The following is a 19,087-nucleotide window of genomic DNA, read 5'->3' on the forward strand; positions in this document are numbered from 1 at the left end:
CTTCTGTCCAGCCATACAGTAGTTTATGCATGTGGCTACTGATCATTCCACTCACCCCTTGGTTGAATTTCTATCAGCTAGAATTGGCCATTAGGAACATCTGGCTATCTGCAATATTTGTCCACACCCATGGAACTACAATATCTGTGCTGGAAATCAAACCTGGCAGATTGGAAGCTTTCTAATTTTGCTACATAAACATTGTCCTGATAGGAATACTCAGTTACAGAACAACAACAAAAAATCTGCATATTCATTGAAAAGTATAACAACAACAATCTTTACTGCTTAGTCAACAGACCATTGCAAAACAAAACAAGGTACAAAACATAAAACATATACTTTAAAATGGGTTAAATATAAAGGCAGTTTTCAATCAGTACATATATTAACAACAATGCACAGTCAGGTGGGATCTGTCCTCCATGGCCAGGTTCAAAAATTTGGCCACTTGAATGGTAGTTGCTTTATCAGAGCCCTCAAGGAGGGCTGGTAGAAGAGCAATCGGAGAGCGGCCTGGGAGAGATTGCAAAATGGGGTGTAAAAGATCTTTTCTGGCCCCGTCATAGAATCTACAGTTAAACAGGACGTGTGATACTGTCTCCACTTCAGACTTGTCACAGGGGCAGTATCTGTTGTTCCTCGGGATTTTATCATATCTGCCCTCTAGAAGTTTAGAGGGTAAAGCATCAAAGCGAGCCAAAGAAAAGGCCCTTCTATACTTAGGGACACATAGCCAACTTAAATAGTGCATCTACTCTTTGCAAGGGAAATCTATTAAACCCAGTGAACGGGGGGAGCAGGGGCCGGAGGCTGCTACGAGAAGCTCTTGATTGTCAATATCAACTAATCACTGTTTAACCATTGCCTTAGCCCTGTTGAATTCAGTTGAAAGCAGGTCAGTAGAGGAGAGGCCTACTGAGGCAATTTTCTCCAACACCAATTTGGGCCAAGATGAATTGATGGGTTCGCTCAAGACCTGTCTTGTAAATGAATCTTGAGGAAGCATGGAGCAACAGCGTAGCCAATATTGAATGGTATAAGTCCATGCTAGACAGTTTATGGCATTAAGGCCAGCCTCCAGCATGAGAGTAGCTCCGGAGACACATCTTGGAACACCAAAGATAGATCTCAAAAAGAAGTGGAGAGCGCCTTCAAGCAGTCCCTTGAAATAGGGGATCCAAATTGGGGGCCCATATAGCATCATTGGGGCTATTTTAGATCTTACAATGCAGACTGCAGCTGGGACAAATTTCCCACCCTTGGAGAAATAGAAACAGGTTAACGCACCCAGAATTTTCTCTGCTCTGTCTTTAACATATTTAGCTTGGGATCTCCAACTAACTGATTCATGAAACCAAATCCCCAAGTACTTGCAGGAGTTAACCTGTTCAATTCTGACGGGTCCTATAAACCAAGGGAACCTAACCTTTCTCCTAGAGAACACAATTACTTTAGATTTGGCATGGTTGATTGTTAAGAAGTTGCCTTTGCAGTAGTCCACAAAACCCTTAAGTAGTATTTTTAGACCCAGCTGGGTTTGAGATATTAGGACCGCGTCATCTGCATAAAGCAGGATGAACACTTTTGTAGACCCAAGTTTGGGAGGATGGGATTGTATCCTTCCCAAAGCTGAGGGAAGATCAGCCAGGTATAGATTGAATAGGGTGGGAGCAAGGACACACCCTTGTCTGACAAAAGTATAAATAATGCATAGCAGCAAGTTGTAAGCTCAAATAAGTTGCTGATAAGAATTTGAAATGTTACCTTTCTCGCAATGATTTCCTGTGAATCCGGCAGGGCAGACACACTTATTAGGGGCTACACACGTTCCACCATATCTGCACCCTTCTTCACAAAATGCTGAAAAAGAAAAAAAAATCATATCCATACTTTCTATATTATTATCCATTTGTGAAACAATAAAGTAAGGAAAACAAAAATCCTTATGGCAAAATAGCATTAGTCCAATTTGCTAAAAGCCAGACAGATCCAGATAAATGCTATGGGGCAGGGGCAGCCCTGTAGCCAGCCTTCCTTGTTAGCTGGGGCAACCACATTTCTAAATGAGGCATTTGAGGGAGAGAAGTACATAGTGCCAGCCAATTCTTCACTCAGGTGGTGAGGATGTGTGGGCCAGGCCAGGCCAGAGAAAGGGAAAAGCAGTGACCTTCCCCTTCACTCCTCCATCCAGAAAGTGTGTTAACTTAGATAAATGAAGATTAATCTGTTCCACTGTCTCACCCTGTTTGGGAGATCCCCAGGAATACCAGACTCAAAAACTTGGCTTTGCCTATAGCTAAAGCCTTCTTTCACCTGTGGTCTGTCACTGTCTTCTGATTCTTCATGAACGGAACTTCTTTAGTAATAGGAATGAGCTCCTGAGCTTGGCTTTGATGCTGCATTAGTTATCTTTAATGACATATGCCTTAATTTGGATTCCTGCATTGAGCAGGGGGTTGGACTCAATGGTCTTATAGGCCCCTTCCAACTCTTTGATTCTGTGATATCAGGGCCTATCCATACCTTATTTTAATCTGTGGTCTAACCCCCTTGCGTGTCCCATTAATTTGCCAGTGTCCATATGACGTTCCCTGCCATTTTGGACTTTCTATTTAAATCCACACTTCCCATACCCTGCTGTAAACTGATTATTTTTTCTATCCCAATTATTAACCACTCTAACCTCTGTAGTGGGGATGTCTTTCCCTGCTTTTTTGTATTATGGACGGATGACTAGGTTAGATCCCACCCTCTATCCACACCTCCTTCTTCTTTCTTACAGTTCATTCCTGCTTCCCCTACTGAACCAGGGTACATCTTTCTTATTGTTTAACAATGACAGAGTATTGAGGTAGGAAGGAGAGGGGAACAGAATGTGTAGAAAAGGTGACATAGACTAGATTGTGAATACATTTCTTACATTGTGTAAATGGAGCAAAGAAATTTGATTCAGATGTTATCTGTTATGCTGTTACTTCTCTATGGCTGGATTCCACATAGCTCTGGTAAAATCTGAATAATAAAATCACGAAGTACAGTAGATCACAAAATGCCCAGATAAGGAATCCCACGATTCCCTTGTTAAAAGGTTACTAGAAGAGCATGGATTCTAGCCACAAGAAAGTGGCTACACTGAACAGATAATGTTTTAACTGGGCCTTAGTCTTGAATCCAAATATATTATAAAGAAGAAAACAGTTATGACTATGGATTTGTAAGCAAAACTCTTACTTTCTTCCCCAATGGGTGTCAGAGAAGATTTTGTGAATGACTTTGGTTGAGCCACCCAGAGTACTGTATCCTCATAAGAAATATAAATCATGTCCTCAGCACTGTAGTTCTCAAGGCTACAGAATATAAACTACAATTAATATTTAAAGAGTAGCTTCTGCATCAGAGTTAGCAACCAGAGTTAACAGCAGAGCCACCAAGCCATCTTGCAAACTGCAATCACAGCTGGAGTGTTGGCAAAGAAAAGGTGCATTTGGTATAATGAAAGGCATAAAGTCACATGAAACAGAATAGGTGCTTCAGATGTATTGTGCAATATACCAAACAATCACAACAAAGTGGGCAAAATATTGACCATTAGGATTTTAATTGCAATGTGTAACCGCTCACAGGTGAGTAGAGCAAATGCTAGTGCCAGACTCCTCCTTTATTGGACTGCTTAATTGGTCAGTGGTGCTACAATGCTGTAACTTTTAGGCCTCACTGTGGTACAACACACATAATAAACAATAAAGGTGATGGTTAACTTAATAAGAAACTTTAAAAAGACAATTTGACTTATTCTAGACACTGTTCTATATTTATTTATTAGTTATTTATTAAATTTATATTTTGCTCTTCCTCCCAAAGTAGCCCACAAACACACAAGCATAAAACAAACATCTAAAAACATCTATATTGCAAATATATACATAGCAAAACGATCTATCAGGGAATCCCCTAGTTCCTCAGCCTCACTTCACTTAAAACACGCTCCTTCACCCTTTCACTGCCACCAATTCACACAGAATATTTCTTTAAACCCTCCTATTAGCATGTATTTAGGCTTTAGGCGTGAGATGACACCACCACTCAGAGTCAGTATAAATCTTGAACTATGTTGTAGTTTTATTAAAGAATAATATTTACAAAACGTAACAGGGTGGCTTATTTTGGGACTTTATATGGGCTTGCCGACAGGTTCTAAAGTCATCAGCCTCCAAGTGGCTCTCCCTACAGACCAGTTTCCCTAAACCCCCATCCCAGCCAATTACTTGCACAACCCAGCAAAGATACTGGGGCCACTCTGCCTCTGAGCCCGCAAAGCTCCTCTGATTGCACTCCTGGCTGTGGAACAGTTTAACAAGTGTTATCTTCCCACTTGTATCACTTCCCTTTGGAAAGATCTTACTTCAGGGCAGCCCCTCAGTCTCACTTAGTCACTGGCTCCCTTCTGATCATCACCAGACCACGATTAATGACACTCTGCATAATTATATACAGGCCTCAGTCCTTCCCTCAGCTATTTTCACAAATAAACTTCTCACTCTATCACCAACATCCAACTCTAACTGCTAACTCCTTGACTGACTGTTAACTTTCAACTGCCTGGAACCTCTGGCCAATCAGAATTTACCTGATCAGGTAAATCTTGTCTCTCTCAGAACCTGTCACCAAGCAACCATTGCCAAGCAGGCTTGCAACAAAGTACCAAAACAAGGCCTCATGGCAGTCACAGAGGTCATATATATTTTAACACAAACAAACACATATATAGCATTTCTCCACACCATTAAATGATAGTGCTTCTGTCCCTGGCCCATAAGACAACAGAGTCAAGAGACTGGACCAGCTGGCATGGCAACAGGCACCGTTAAAGCTACAACAGCTAAAGAAACAGCACAAAGGGCAGCCATGTTCCACTCATGCAACATGATAATTTTGACAGAAACCAAAATCAGAGCAACCATGCCAGCCAGTTGTGTACATTTTTATAACATGGCATTAAAATCACTGTGGTTTTTAGATAAATTACAGCAGCAAGCAAGTCTGCCCTAAGCTAAGAAAAAAGAATGCTATTTTCTAAAAGCTTGAGACATGTTACAGGAAGTCAGGATAGCATAGTCATACATGCCCAAAATGGCTTCTTAGATTGTATCTGGACTCCAGGTATTCACAAAAGAACTATATTAATTTAGATGGATTCCCCTGGTCTGCTCCTAACATCTACACATTATGTCTCTATGCCTGTAGGCATTCAGGGCTCCAGCTTCTGGGGATGCCTACATATGCCGCACAAGTTAAGGATGGGGGAAACCATGCAACCTTGGGGCAGCAACACAGCCCTACTACCTGTTTCGTCATGTGATGTCCCTTTATTATACAGCCACAAGAGTGGCTGTATACTATAGTCAGCATGGAATGGTTGCATTCCGCAATGTTAAATTGAAAATACCCCCATGCCACAAAATTCATAGTCCTGAACTCAGAAAAGCTTGCTTAACAACCCTCTAAATTTTCAGAAAATAGTCAGAGAGAATAGAGAGTTCAAAGTGTAAAAAGAGAGAGAGAAAAACCAGAGCCCTTTTGGATTTTTTTCTGTCAAGAGTTCTCATAATTTGTTGAAATTAATTAAAAATCAGCCATGTTGAAAGAGTACCTGTAATCCTATTACTAACCTTGCCCCATATTCTGAGCTTCATCATCTCCAGTTTAAAACTGAAAAAAATGTGTGGCTGATTTTTAATTAAAGAAATTTTACATTGAACTCAATGATTATTTATTTATTTATTTATTTATATACTGTCCCATAGCCGAAGCTCTCTGGGTGGTTTACAACAGTTAAAAACATTAAAAACAAACACACAAATTAAAAAAAAATTTTTTTTAAAAAGCTATTTAAAAACACATGCTAAAATGCCTGGGAGAAGAGGAAAGTCTTGACCTGGCCCTGAAAAGATAACAGTGTTAGTGCCAGGCACACCTCATCAGAAAGTTCATTCCATAATTTGGGGGCCACCACGCAGAAGGCCCTCTCCCTTGTTGCCACCCTCCCAGCTTCCCTCCGAGTAGGCACCCGGAGGAGGCCCTTGGATGTTGAACGTAGTGTACGAGTGGGTTCATGTTGGGAGAGGCATTCCATCAGGTATTGTGGTCCTAAGCCTTGTAAGGCTTTATAGGTTAAAACCAGCACCTTGAATTGAGCTCAGAAACATACAGGCAGCCAATGCAAGCGGGCCAAAATTGGTTTTATATATTCAAACCGTCTGGTCCCTGTTACCAATCTGGCAGCTGCATTTTGCTTGTGCAAAGTTTCCAAACCATCTTCAAAGGCAGCCCCACATAGAGTGCATTGCAGTAATCTAACTTGGAGGTTACCAGAGCATGGACAACTGAAGCCAGGTTATCCTTGTCCAGATAGGGGCACAGCTGGGCCACTAACCGGAGTTGGTAGAAGGCACTCCGTGCCACCAAGGCTACCTGAGCCTCAAGTGACAGAGATGGTTCTAGGAGAACCCCCAAGCTATGACTCTGCTTCTTCAGGGAGAGTGCAACCCCATCCAGGACAGGTTGGACGTCCACCATCTGGTCAGAAGAACCACCCACCAACAGCATCTCAGTCTTGTCTGGATTGAGGCTCAGTTTATTATCCCTCATCCAGTCCATTGTCGCAGCCAGGCACCGGTTCAGCACATTGACAGCCTCACCTGAAGAAGATGAAAAGAAGAAATGGAGCTGTGGCATCAGCATACTGATGGCAATGCACTCCAAACTCTGGATGACCTCACCCAACGGGTGAAAATGTCGGGCAGGCTAAGTAAGAACCCTGTCAGTGTTTTAAAATCCAGACTCCCAGCTGCTGGGCTTGCCTAATCAGGGCCACACCCATGCCAGACCTTTATTTCACTTGAGACAGTCATGGTTTCCCTCAAAGAATCCAGGGAAATGTAGTTTGTGAAGGGTGCTGAGAGGAGACTCCTATTCCCCTGATGGAGCTCTAGTAGCCAGAGTTGTTTAACAGTCAGCTGCTCTGACTGAAGCTCTGTGGGGGGAACAGGACATCTCTTAGCAACTCTCAGTCTGGTCTGGATGTGGCCAGGGACAGCTTTGGTTTAAATTTGGGTGGGAGGCTAGATGTGCCTGCTGTAGAATAAAATGGTGGGGAAACGCTGAAAAGCAATGATATTGTTCATAATGTTTTCCTTTTGGAAAGGAAAGGGGCTTTCCTTCTGCCCAGTGCCCACGCACACAATCTCTTCCCCTCTCCCTCCTCCACCCCTCCCTGCCCCTCCTCCAGGTCAGTTTTACTGATCCTAAACATAATTGCACAGAAATAAATCCCACTGAACTGAAAAAGCATGCAAATGATCGTACCCATCCTCCCTTCTCCTCCCTCCTTCTCCCTCTTGCCCCTTCTCTATCCCTTCCTTTGCTCCCCCTCCCCCTCTCCATCTGCTCCCAATCTCCTCCTCCCACTGAACTCAATAAGCATGCAAATGATTGATCCATTCTCAGCAAATTTGCACAGGATCCCATTTCTTATCTCTTGGATTAAAAAGCAGAGAAATTCACTAATAGGCAAAAAACCTTGCAGTCTAAGAACGTACCTATAGCCCACAGCTATTTCTATCAAACTTTAAAAAGCAGGGAAGTTGGGCAGCTATAGTGAATGCATCAGGGGAGCAGGAGAACTGACCTCCTTTCTGAAATATTGTACTGCCCTACAAATTTGCCAAAATGCAAACACAACTTGGGTTGGTCTTTCATAGTCCAATCCACTTCCTGTGGAGCTTGGAAGAATTTGGTAACATGTGCCTCTGAGCATATGATTGCACCTGCAATCAGCCCAAATAATAGAAACAAGGCATGTGCTGTGCTGATCATGTTTTAGCAGGGAGGAAGCAACAATATTAAGATACAGTTGATAGAGTTCAGATAGTCACTTTAAACATGTTTGATTTTCTTTGCAATTTTAGTGAAGTTTCCTATAGTAAATAATTTTCTTTTGCTTCTGTTTCTGTGAATATATGAAGCACAGCAACACTTTGCAAAATATACACTAAAAAACTCCAAAAACAATTGTGGAATAATAGTACTCACTTTTCTGCAGAATGTCCAGTGGACATGAGGAGTGTCTCAGTTTGCACAAGATAAAACAGTGGGAGGTGAAATATAGTCTAGCAAATTTCTAGGTGTGCTCTATGTTTTTAATTGAACATGAAGTGGTTTAAATAGAGGCTGAAAATGTGCATCTTGGGCAGGCCAAGTTTGTTTTTCCCAACAGCTAGAGTCATTGCTTAAGTAGCAACATATTGTAATCACTCTGATTTTACATCAAACTGCAGTTTCAGATTCAACTGCTAGTGTACCCAAACTAGAAATAGAACATATCCTCCAATTTGAAATACAAAAGGCTTCTTCACCATCATATGACACTGACCAATAAAAAGGCTTTGAAATTAACGAAAAATAAATCTGACACAGATTTTTAGGATGAATAATGAGGGAAATAAAATTGTGTAGATTAGATTCTCTGTAGAAACAATAGTAGCACAGGAAAGAAGCAAAGTAAGAAGAACACCAACAAACATACAAAAATGTAATAGATGGCAGGTGTTGCCACCACTCACCATATGCTCAGAGGCACAAGTTACCAAATTCTTCCAAGGTACACAGGGACTGGACTGGACAGTGAAAGACCAACCCAAATGGTGTTTGCATTTTGACAAATTTGTAGGGCAGTACAATATCTCAGAGAGGAGGTCAGGTCTCCTGCTCCCCTGGTGCATTCACTATAGCTGCCCAATTTCTCTGGTTTTTGAAGCTTGATAGAAATATCTGTGGGCTATTGGTACATTCTTAAACCACAAGAGTTTTTGCCTACAGTAGGGCCCTGCTTTATGGCGTTCTGCTGATGCGGCGGATTTCAATCGGGAAATTCCCCGTTTTAAAGCCGATATTGCAGGTTTGCGGCATTTTGCGGCATTTTCGCACAATGCGACCCATTAAAGTCAATGGGTTCCGCTTTACGGCGGGGGCCTGGTCCCTAACCCGCCGTATAAGCGGGGCCCTACTGTATTAGTGAACTGATATTATGTGAGAAAGTATAGTTCTTAAAAAGAAAGAAGAAAAATGATAAGCAAAAATATGTATTATGATTTATCAACTTTAACAGCCTAAAATTGTCAACAAACATAGTTAAAAAAAAGATGAAAATACATGGTTTGGTATAATGAAGAAAAGAAGTGAAAGCTATCCTGAATACCAAATGATATTACAGAATATATTTTCCATAGCATAGCTAATTCAGTTGAAATGCTTCCTTTCTCAGGAAAATAAAATTGCTCAGTACTTGACAAAATTCAACTTGAAACAACTAAATCTGTATGTCTCAGAAAGATCACTAAGTAGAAATGATATTGAATTAACATTAACACGCAATACTGTATAAAGGGAATTAGAAATCCCAGCACAAGAGTTAGTGAGAGCAACTGCTATATACAAAGAAGGAAAGAAAGGGGTGTGTCAGTCGTGTTATCAAATCATGATGAAAGTATCTCTGGCACATACTTCAAGATAATAGTACTTTGTTCAGTTAAAAAGAAGGTGGCAACAAGGGCAACATATGTATAGGTTTATCATCATACATATGATCATAAAAAAGCAGGGAAGTTTTAGAATGAACCTTTTGTTATTGAAAAGTTCAATTCAACTGGAACTCTGCACATACCTTAGAATTATGTGTTTATTTTGGCTTTGCTCTGAGCAATGAGTGTGGTACCAATGCAAAGAAATCAGAGGAAGCTGTGGTAGTTCAAGCGAAGTATAATTGGGTTGTATCCAATAGTTGTTAGCAGAACTATGCTTGTGCAACAGGACTTTTCCTTCATGTCCTCCCCTGTACCTCCCAAAAATCTACTTGGGAGTGTCCTCAAACCCTCCAGAACTGATTTTGAAGGTGTGTGGGGTGCTGGAGGGCACAGGAGAGCAAAGTTCTATTCTGCAAGTGGAAGCTGTTTGTACTAACAGAACTGGAACATTGGATACCACCCATTCCATCAGGGGAAGCTCTAATCAACTGCTTCCTGCCAAATATCCCCTCCACTGTGATTGCTGTATAGGAAAATTTCCCCACAAGTACTATTAAGCACAATGCATCGTGTATGTACAAGCTTAATTTGCCCTCAAAACCTCTACCATATCTAATACAAATAGACATTGTTATTTAGCATTAACTAACTCTGGACAGAAACAGTAAGGGCTTATCCACATGGGAGCATTACTTCGTACTGTTTTAAACTCCATTTTCTATTTGCACCATTCACAGTAAGGGCTCAATGCCAGCTGCAAACACTGTGTTTTCTATTCATACTGAGGGGAAGGATCAATCACACAGTTTCCTAATGTCCATGCCCTCTAATTTAACATTTCCACTCCCTCTGGTTACCTGGCAATCGAGCATGCTCAGTTTGTTCTACTGGTTAGTTTCATTTTTTTTAAAAACAACCCAGGAAGTTCAATTATTTGTATTTTCACTGGTACAATACAACTAGAAATACAAATCTTTGTTTGAGCAGTGTTGTGATTTTGCACACAAGTTAGGGGGAAAGGAAAATAAAGGCACCATTTGCAGCAACAAAAAAATGCCAGCAGAATGGGAGAGATCAGCTGGAAGTTGCTATTCAGCCTCCAGGAAATGAAATGAAAGAAGGAAGGAGGAGGGAGTGGGCATGGAGAGAGGAACCATTGACACACCCACCTAAAAGCATCAGAGCACAATGTCTGCAAGCACTAGAGATACGGAGTGAAAGCATTTTTTCCTTCCCTTTTTGTATTATCAGAGGATTGAGTTAGTACGGATTTACAGGGGGGAAATGATGTGATTTATTTATTTATTTATTGCACTTGTATACCGCCCCATAGCCGAAGCTCTCTGGGCGGTTTACAGCAATCAAAAACATTAAAACAAAGATACAATTTAAAACACATATTTTAAAATTTAAAACAATATAAAAACAATTTAAAACACATGCTAAAATGCCTGGGAGAAGAGGAAAGTCTTGACCTGGCGCCGAAAAGATAACAGTGTTGGCGTCAGGCGCACCTCATCATATGATAACTTCTGTTTGCCTGTAACATCATGTGAACCATGCAAATTAAAAGGGGATGTGAGTAGCAGCAAACACACACTACACCACTGTGTAGATGAGCCCTAATTTTCTATCAAATGGTGGACCTCCAATGGGTTGCAAGTCCACTTTCAGGTGGATCTCAGTGCTATAGCCACCCAATGCCTTCTCACTTGCCCACCCAGCCCACTGGCCCCGCTGTAGCTTTTGAATTGGACCAACGCCAGCAACAGCAACACCCCAGAAGATGATATATTAAAGTGGGCAGAAGTAAAGGCTTCAAGAGGATGGAGAAGTCCAGAGGGGAGCAAGAAAGGAGATCTCCTTCACTGAAGGGAAAGAGTCACAGGAGGTGTTGAACGAAAACAGACAGTAAAACAGATGAAAAAACAGTAATGATGGGAGTAAGATAGGAAACCTGTTGTGGAGGAAGAAGTGAACATAAAAGGAGCGAGGAGAAGGGATGAAAGAAACTGGGCAGTTTGGAGATGAAAGAAACTGACAGTGGGGTCAAAATTAACTCTGAAAGACTACAGGAGAAGAAACAGCACAAGATGAGTAAAGCCTCACTTGAAAAGTAGAAGACCACTTTAAGCCCCCAACTCTTTCTTTTCAGCCTCATCCTTACCTGCCTCACACTTGATGTTAGATTGGGGAAAAATAGTCTCACAGGCCAAACTGGGATGTGTCAGGCCTACGCTGCTTTCACAATGCACTTTATTCTGTTATTCTGATGATTTCTTACCTGGTAACGTGCACATTATATTTATCCTTTGACACAACATAAAGGCTAGTTCTAGAAATTAGTGAAATATAGTGGAAGTTTAGCACTAACTTTCATTATAAAGAATACCAGAAACAACCCATTTGCAAGCTTGGGAACCCAGAAGATCTTTGCACAAGCTGCAGCTTGCTCATATGACAGGCATCCCGGCATGCAATACATTTCCATTCTTCAGATGCGCACCAATTTCGTTTGCCTGATGAAAATTGTATGGTATTCTGAAGTAGGTGCAGGTAGTAGCATTCCCTTTCTCCTTTTCCCACACACACAGCTGTGTCCAGACACTAACTCAAGCAGTGAACTATGGGGGAACTATAGTGCACATGTCTATAACAGGTGAGGGACGAAAACAAGGTGCTGTTCATTGCAGCAATATGAAAGACAGTTGTGTGAAATATTGGTACATCAGCCAAAAAACTCACAGTTCCTTAATGCAAGAGGTACTGCACTGTGAAAGGAATTTTTAGAAATTGGGACAGAAGCACTACCATTTTAATCTGTTAAACTACCACAGTAAGCCCCATGTCTGAATGCAGCCCATCTTAGTCTCATGGGTCAGAGGTTTCCCACACCTGACCTAGAGCCTTTGGTTCATGCTAGCTTCCCCAAAATAAACAATATAAGATTGGTATATTTAAAGTAATCATGCTCACTACAATAATGCCTGTGGCATGCAATCATTTCATAAATATCTCAGTAATAGTTCTGTGAACATGTAAAATATGTGTGTGTACAGACACTAGATCTGGGAACACTAAATAAATGTCTGAAGAAGTTTGTTTGTTTGTTGTAAATATTTTGATTTTAATGTATGTGTAAATGCATGACATACATTTAAGGTTACAACCAATGTTGTCCTTCCATTGACAAAAAGGCTCTTTGATTTAGTAAGTGGAAGCTTCAATGAACAGAAGGGGAGAGGTGATTTTAGCTGATTCTGTCTTCCCTATGAAGCTACCTGTGCCCCTCCAAATCGCTTCCAGAATGTGAGGGAACCTGTTGGAATAGCACAGCAGGTGGTGCAGGAGAAAGGCAGAAACTGTAAAAATAGCCTTCTTCAATTCATGAAAGCCTCTGCTGGATCAAAAAGCCTTCCATGAACAAAAGAACAGCACTGGATATAACATATCATGTAATAGAGTAGGTGTGCTTCTTGTGGCACAATAGGCAGAGTTGCATGTAGGTTTGGGGAAACAGAGTTATCTGTGTATAGAAATCTTTTCGTTGTTGTTGTTCTGTTATCTAAATGTAATACAATTCCTTGTGATCCTGTGAAATAACAAAGACACCTTTGAGGGTGTGACTGCTATAAGATACAGCAGTTCAAAGTGATACTATTGTTTTCCTGGAATGGATGGCAGTGCTTTGGGATTATGCAGTATGGTGTCATCATGAAGCTATGCCATTGTATTAACCTTAGATTTTAACCTTTTGCAGTTTCAAGGTCACTGAATCACTCTGTGAAAGCATAAATCCCACAGAACAGTGGTTCTGGCTACAAAAATACCTTTATATAATATTTGCAGTGTTTCATACAGGCTAGCTATTTGGTACCCACAGAAACTAACTTCTGCTGACATTGATGAGGGGATACAGAAATCAACTCACTCACTAGTCACTATGCAGTTAATTTGGAAAACTTCTAGACTGGATTACTGTAACGTGCTCTACGTAGGGCTGCCCTTGAAGACTGTTCAGAAACTTCAGCTAGTGCAAAATGCGGCAGCCAGGCTGTTGACGAGGACCAATCGGTCTGCGCATATAACACCTGTCCTGGCTCGCTTGCACTGGCTACCTATTTGTTTCTGAGCTAGATTCAAGGTGCTGGTGTTGACCTATAAAGCCTTACACGGTGTGGGACCGCAATACCTTGTGGAACGCCTCTCCCGCTATGAACCTACCCGTTCACTTCGTTCAGTATCTAAGGCCCTCCTCCGGGTACCAACTCACCAGGATGCCCAGAGGACTGTTACTAGATCTAGGGCCTTTTCTGTGGTGGCCCCCGAATTATGGAACAGCTTACCGGAGGAAATACGCCTGGCGCCTACGGTTCTTTCTTTTAGGCGCCAGGTTAAGACCTGGCTATACTCCCAGGCATTTTAATGTTTAATGCTTTATGTTTATGTTTTTAGTTTGATGTGTTCCTTTGTTACTGATTTTATTCTATATTGTATTTTAATCTCGTTTTGTACACTGCCCAGAGAGCTATTAGCTATGGGCGGTCTAGAAATGAAAATAAATAAATAAAATAAATAAAATAAAAATGTATTTATAACGACTCAGCCTCGAAGTCTCTCATGTAGCAGTCTGTCTTTCTGCCTACACTTATTAAGAAGTCTCATAGCTGTTTGCGTCAAAAGACTTCTGCTGTGTTTCAAATCCCTCAGCATCACAGTTTTCTGAGGGAACAACATAATACTTCAGAACAACACTGTGGATTTTTGGTCTACAAGTTTCCTAGTAATCTGAGAAAAGCTAAACCAAACTTGATAAATCCTTGTAGAGGCTGGCACTGCTAATATGCCTCCACTAATACATTTTATTCCTATGTCTGTTTACAGGTAGAAATGCCTTGTTAGGGTAGTACTTACTGACTCTGCAATAAAACACTTCATTGAAAAAATTAAATGTGAAACTCAGTAGAAAGAATCCACGGGGATACCAAACATTTCAATGACACAACACCATAATTCTCAAAATAATTTCCACATAATTTTGTTCAGGAAGAACAAAAACACCACCACTATTTTCAGTGGGAATTAACCAAGAGTGAATAAAGCATTATTTTACAGCCATATTCCTTTCCTGTTCCTTTAAGCAACTTTGAAGATTGAGTGTAAAATGTCTTGTTTCTTCTTCTGCTTCCTGGCTGACTGGTGCAGACTGCAGAGGTATCAAGAGTTAAATTGCCCAGGATACAGTTCCATTTGGATGACCAGACACAAAGACCAGGTTCCCATTTATTATATAAAAAAAGCTGCACCTGGTGACACAACTAGTTCTACAGTAATCTGATATTGCAGCCTTGTCTTCATTTATATCTATCATTCTGGCTCCAAACATTATAAAATTATGCACTTGGCCACTGGAGTATGAAACAAAGAATCTTAGCTTTGTGCAACTTTTACATAACAACATTTTTTGTAGTTTTTTAAAATTTGCTAAAATTTTATTTTACTTTACAAGGTATTTTCAAGAACTGCTTCCATCGGTAAAAAATGGAATACTTTTGTTCCTACCCCCCCTTATTCCACCAATTTTAGCCAAATAAGTTTTATTTAGCCTTCCAAAACTACAGCTAATGGAACCATCCCAGAAGTGGCAGAACCCCCATAATTTGAGCATTGCCTAGCCCCATGATGCCGTATGTGCAAACTGGGTTGATAAGACTTCCAAGGCACAACATAACTGGTCCACCACTATGGTGAGAATGTCAGAGGTGCTCTTTAAACTAATGATAATAAATTATTATTATTATTATTATTATTATTATTATTATTATTATTATTATTATTATTATTATTATATCCTGCCCTTCCTCCCAGTAGAAGCCCAGGGCAGCAAACAAAAACACTAAACACACTCTTAAACATCTTTTTAAGACTTTACAATATATTAAAACAAACTAGAAATTAGGGCTGGCTTAAGACTTTGCTGCCTGAGCAGCAAAATTAAAGCCATCCCTAGTGGGGTGCAGGGCCCAAAGCAAATCACAATGGATGGGTTCCCCCCCTTCATCTCCACCTACCTCTGTCACCCCTCCTCCTCTTCATGGTGATGGTGGTGGGAGCAGTGGGCTCTCTCCCTCCCATCTACATTTTTTCTTTTGCTGCTGCTTCAGTGATACCCTCCATTTTTACCTCCCTGCCTTGCTGTAGGAACGCACAAATACAATTTAATGAAACAATCCCAATATAACTTACATATAAACTCCAAACCCACCATAAAACAAAAACCCACAGCAGAAAAATAGGCCAGCATAAAATCAATGTAAAAACCAGCAAATGGCAAGAAATGAGTTAGTGCCCAGATCTAAAATGCATTCAAATATTATTAGAATGAAAAGACTAGGAGAATAAATTTTCCATATGAGGCCGGCCATCACTGCGGGTATTGGTTCCACCTACCGTGCGAAGGCAAGAATGTTTTTTGAAGTCAAGACTGGGGGCGTCAAGCCCCTCCCACTCCCCAGTTCATTCTTGCCTTTGTACGAACAAGATTGATATACAGATAGCGTAGTTTTAGCTAAGTCTCTGTGTGTTTCGTTGCTGTATTTGTCAGCCAGGGTGTGGAGGTTGGCTGTGTGTGTGTCTCCCACGTTCCTTCCTTCCCTCTGTCTCGTGTTTAACACTGTCTTTTTCATATTTCTGGAGAATCCAATTTAATTTTCCCAGGTTTTAGCCCAAAGACCCTGTTAAAGACCGCGGCTGCGGTTCTTTTGTTTTTCTCAGGCGGGAGCTTGCGGCTGCAGCTCCCCGCGCTCTCCTTTGTCCGGATCAATTTCATTTACCCAGGTTTTCGCCCACGGCTCTGCTAGAGACCGTGGCTGCGATTCTTTTGTTCTCCCCAGGCGGGAGCTTGCGGCAGCAGCTCCCTGCCTGTCTCAAAGGAGCCAGCCCTTGCGGCGCTCTTTGTTTTAGTGCCTGGCCGTCTGGGTTGCCGCCTGCCTCGTACAGCCGCGGCTTTTCTCATCGCGGTTCCTTTTCGGCCGGGAGACTGCGGCTGCAGATCTCCTTTCCCCTGAACTGCTCTGACTACTGACTTGCCGCCGCAGCTTAAAGCGCGCCACGACGGTCTCTCTGTCAGCGGCTTTGGCTTGTTTCCCTACTCTCTCTCAGCTGCTACGGTCCTTCCCCGGCCGTTCTGCCTCCCCTCCTGAGTCTCACCTGCCTGGCTTTTACAGCCGCGATTCTCTCCCTCGCAGCTGTAGCACACTTTGGCAGCCGTTACTGGCAGTCCATTTTTGCTGCCCCTCAGTGCCCGCCGTTGCTCCTTCTCCGTAGCCGCCATTTTTGATTGCATTGTTTTCCCGCTCTTTTTTGCGGGCGCCATTTTGTCTGTCTCCCTTTCCCGTCCTTTATATTTAGTCTACCCTATACTGAATAAAGGGGGCTTAGCTGACAAGGGCTCCCTGTACGTACGTGTAAGATAGGACTCCTTAGCTCTTTGGACTCCTCTATCACACGACTACTGCTGCGGCTTCTGACAACTAGCTGACAGCTAGCACCTGTACTTCGGTGGCTGCCTCATTATCGCTGTGACTGTGCTTTAGACTTTTGAACCTTGCTGGCTCTGGCGCTAGGTGCACAACTTGTTGACCTGTACATTCTGCCCCATCTGTGGCCGTGTGCTAAGACTGTGATGCTGTGCACAAGCTGTTGAATCGTACATTCTGCCCCCTCTGTGGCCGTGTACCAAGCCTGAAGTCTATACTGTACATTCTGCTCCCTCTGTGGCCGTGTACCAAGCCTGAAGTCTATACTGTACATTCTGCCCCCTCTGTGGCCGTGTACCAAGCCTGAAATCTAGTCTGCATTATATTGACGCTGATCCCATAGTGCATTCTGCCCCCTCTGTGGCCGTGTACTTAGCCATCTGCCAGTGCATTCTACCCCCTCTGTGGTCGTGTACTGTGTCTGTTCGGGTCTCTACATTCTGCCCCCGCTGTGGCCGTGTACTGCACCCATAGTGAATATAAGATGGCGGAACAGCCAGACATGTCTCAGACAGCCAAGCCACAACCATCTAAGGCAACTAAGACTAAGCATGCCAAAGCACTGACTAAGACTAAACATCTTTCCAGCCACAGCAAACCCAAGCGTCCACGCTATGCCTCTGGGCCGACCCCCACCACAGCAGCTCAGGAACAGCTAACGGATATATTTCATTCCCCTGCTGATTCCTCTGACGAGGAGGACTTTGCTGGTTTTCCTACTCAGCTAACACTTAGCCAGCCTCCTTCCATGTTGCCGCCCAGGGCTTATCCTCCGGCTCAACCCACGGAGCCACCTACTCAGGCACAAACATCGGCTTCAACAGGACTGCAGCTGTCCCATGATTTTCTCTCACAACTTCAGGGCATGCTGTCATATTTCACTCAAATGCAGTCCCCACCACAAGTTCCCGCCATACCTCAACGCACTATGGACCAACGTGTGTGTCACGAGGCAAACCCTTCCTGCTCCCCAAATCCCTTTGACGTAGCTAGAGGCAGATGTATTGAGGAAGCCTCGTATGGGGAGGAGTCAACCTTTGCTGATCACCCTGAAGGAGACGACTGGAGTGACTATTCGGAACATGAGGAGGATACATCGTGTCACTTGTTTAATGCCTCCGAGTATCAGCCTCTAGCGCGCAGGGTAGTTAACGTCCTTGGTCTCCAAGCTGCGCCTCCAACAACTACCGCTCCAGCTATTAAAGGGGCCAGGGTTCTCAAATCCCCTGCACCAACTGAGCACTACATCCCGGTGCCGGATCCCATTGCCAAACTGGCCACCGAAGAATGGTCTCATCCATTCCAAACGCGCCGCTTTAAGAACCTGGCTGACAAACTTTACTCCCTAGCTCCTGACTTTGCCACCAAGCTAGCCGTCCCCGGCATAGACGAACTGATCGCTAGCCTAGTTTCACAATCTCTTTTGCCTAGGGAAGGAGAATCCCAACTAAAGGATGCTACTGAGAGAAGATTGGATTTCGCTCTCCGCAAAAATCATGAGGCCACTGCTTTCTCCATGCGTGCCTCCGCATCAGCTTCTGTCTTCTCCAGAGCAGCAATGATGTGGCTGGATGATCTTCTAGAGGACCCTAACCCTGATCCTGTCTCTCTCAGAAGGTCACTGATAAAGTTGCACAAGACAGCGGCGTTTGTAGCTGATGCCACTTTGGATGCTACTCAACTGGGGGCACGAGCCATAACGGCTCAGATAGTTGCTCGACGGACCCTCTGGCTTCGCCACTGGCAAGCTGACTCTACGGCCAGAGTGAATCTTTCTAGGGCTCCTTACTCCGGATCTTTACTTTTCGGCGAGGAAGCTCTAAGGGCAGTGCTGGTTGATCCTAAAGACGCTCACAAACCGGTTTTGGCCACTGTCAAGCACGTCGATCATAGACCTTTTAGGCGATTTCCCTCCTTTCGCACTAACCAGCCCTTTCGAGGAACGCGGCCAGGAGGATGAGGCCG

At 42.8% G+C, this 19,087-nt stretch overlaps 1 protein-coding gene across 8 annotated transcripts in view; it reads right to left on the reverse strand.

Annotated features, from left to right (window-relative positions):
- NELL1 (neural EGFL like 1) overlaps positions 1 to 19,087 on the reverse strand; it is an 859,864-nt gene that overhangs the window by 152,910 nt on the left and 687,867 nt on the right. For all 8 annotated transcript variants that reach the window (XM_061610630.1, XM_061610631.1, XM_061610636.1 and 5 more), the window contains one exon: positions 1,768 to 1,863. In XM_061610630.1, the coding sequence (XP_061466614.1) occupies positions 1,768 to 1,863 (96 nt within the window). The remainder of the gene's footprint in view (positions 1 to 1,767; positions 1,864 to 19,087) is intronic.

The sequence above is a fragment of the Rhineura floridana genome, chromosome 2 (assembly GCF_030035675.1).
Source record: "Rhineura floridana isolate rRhiFlo1 chromosome 2, rRhiFlo1.hap2, whole genome shotgun sequence".
In the NCBI taxonomy this organism is placed as follows: Eukaryota; Metazoa; Chordata; class Lepidosauria; order Squamata; family Rhineuridae; genus Rhineura; species Rhineura floridana.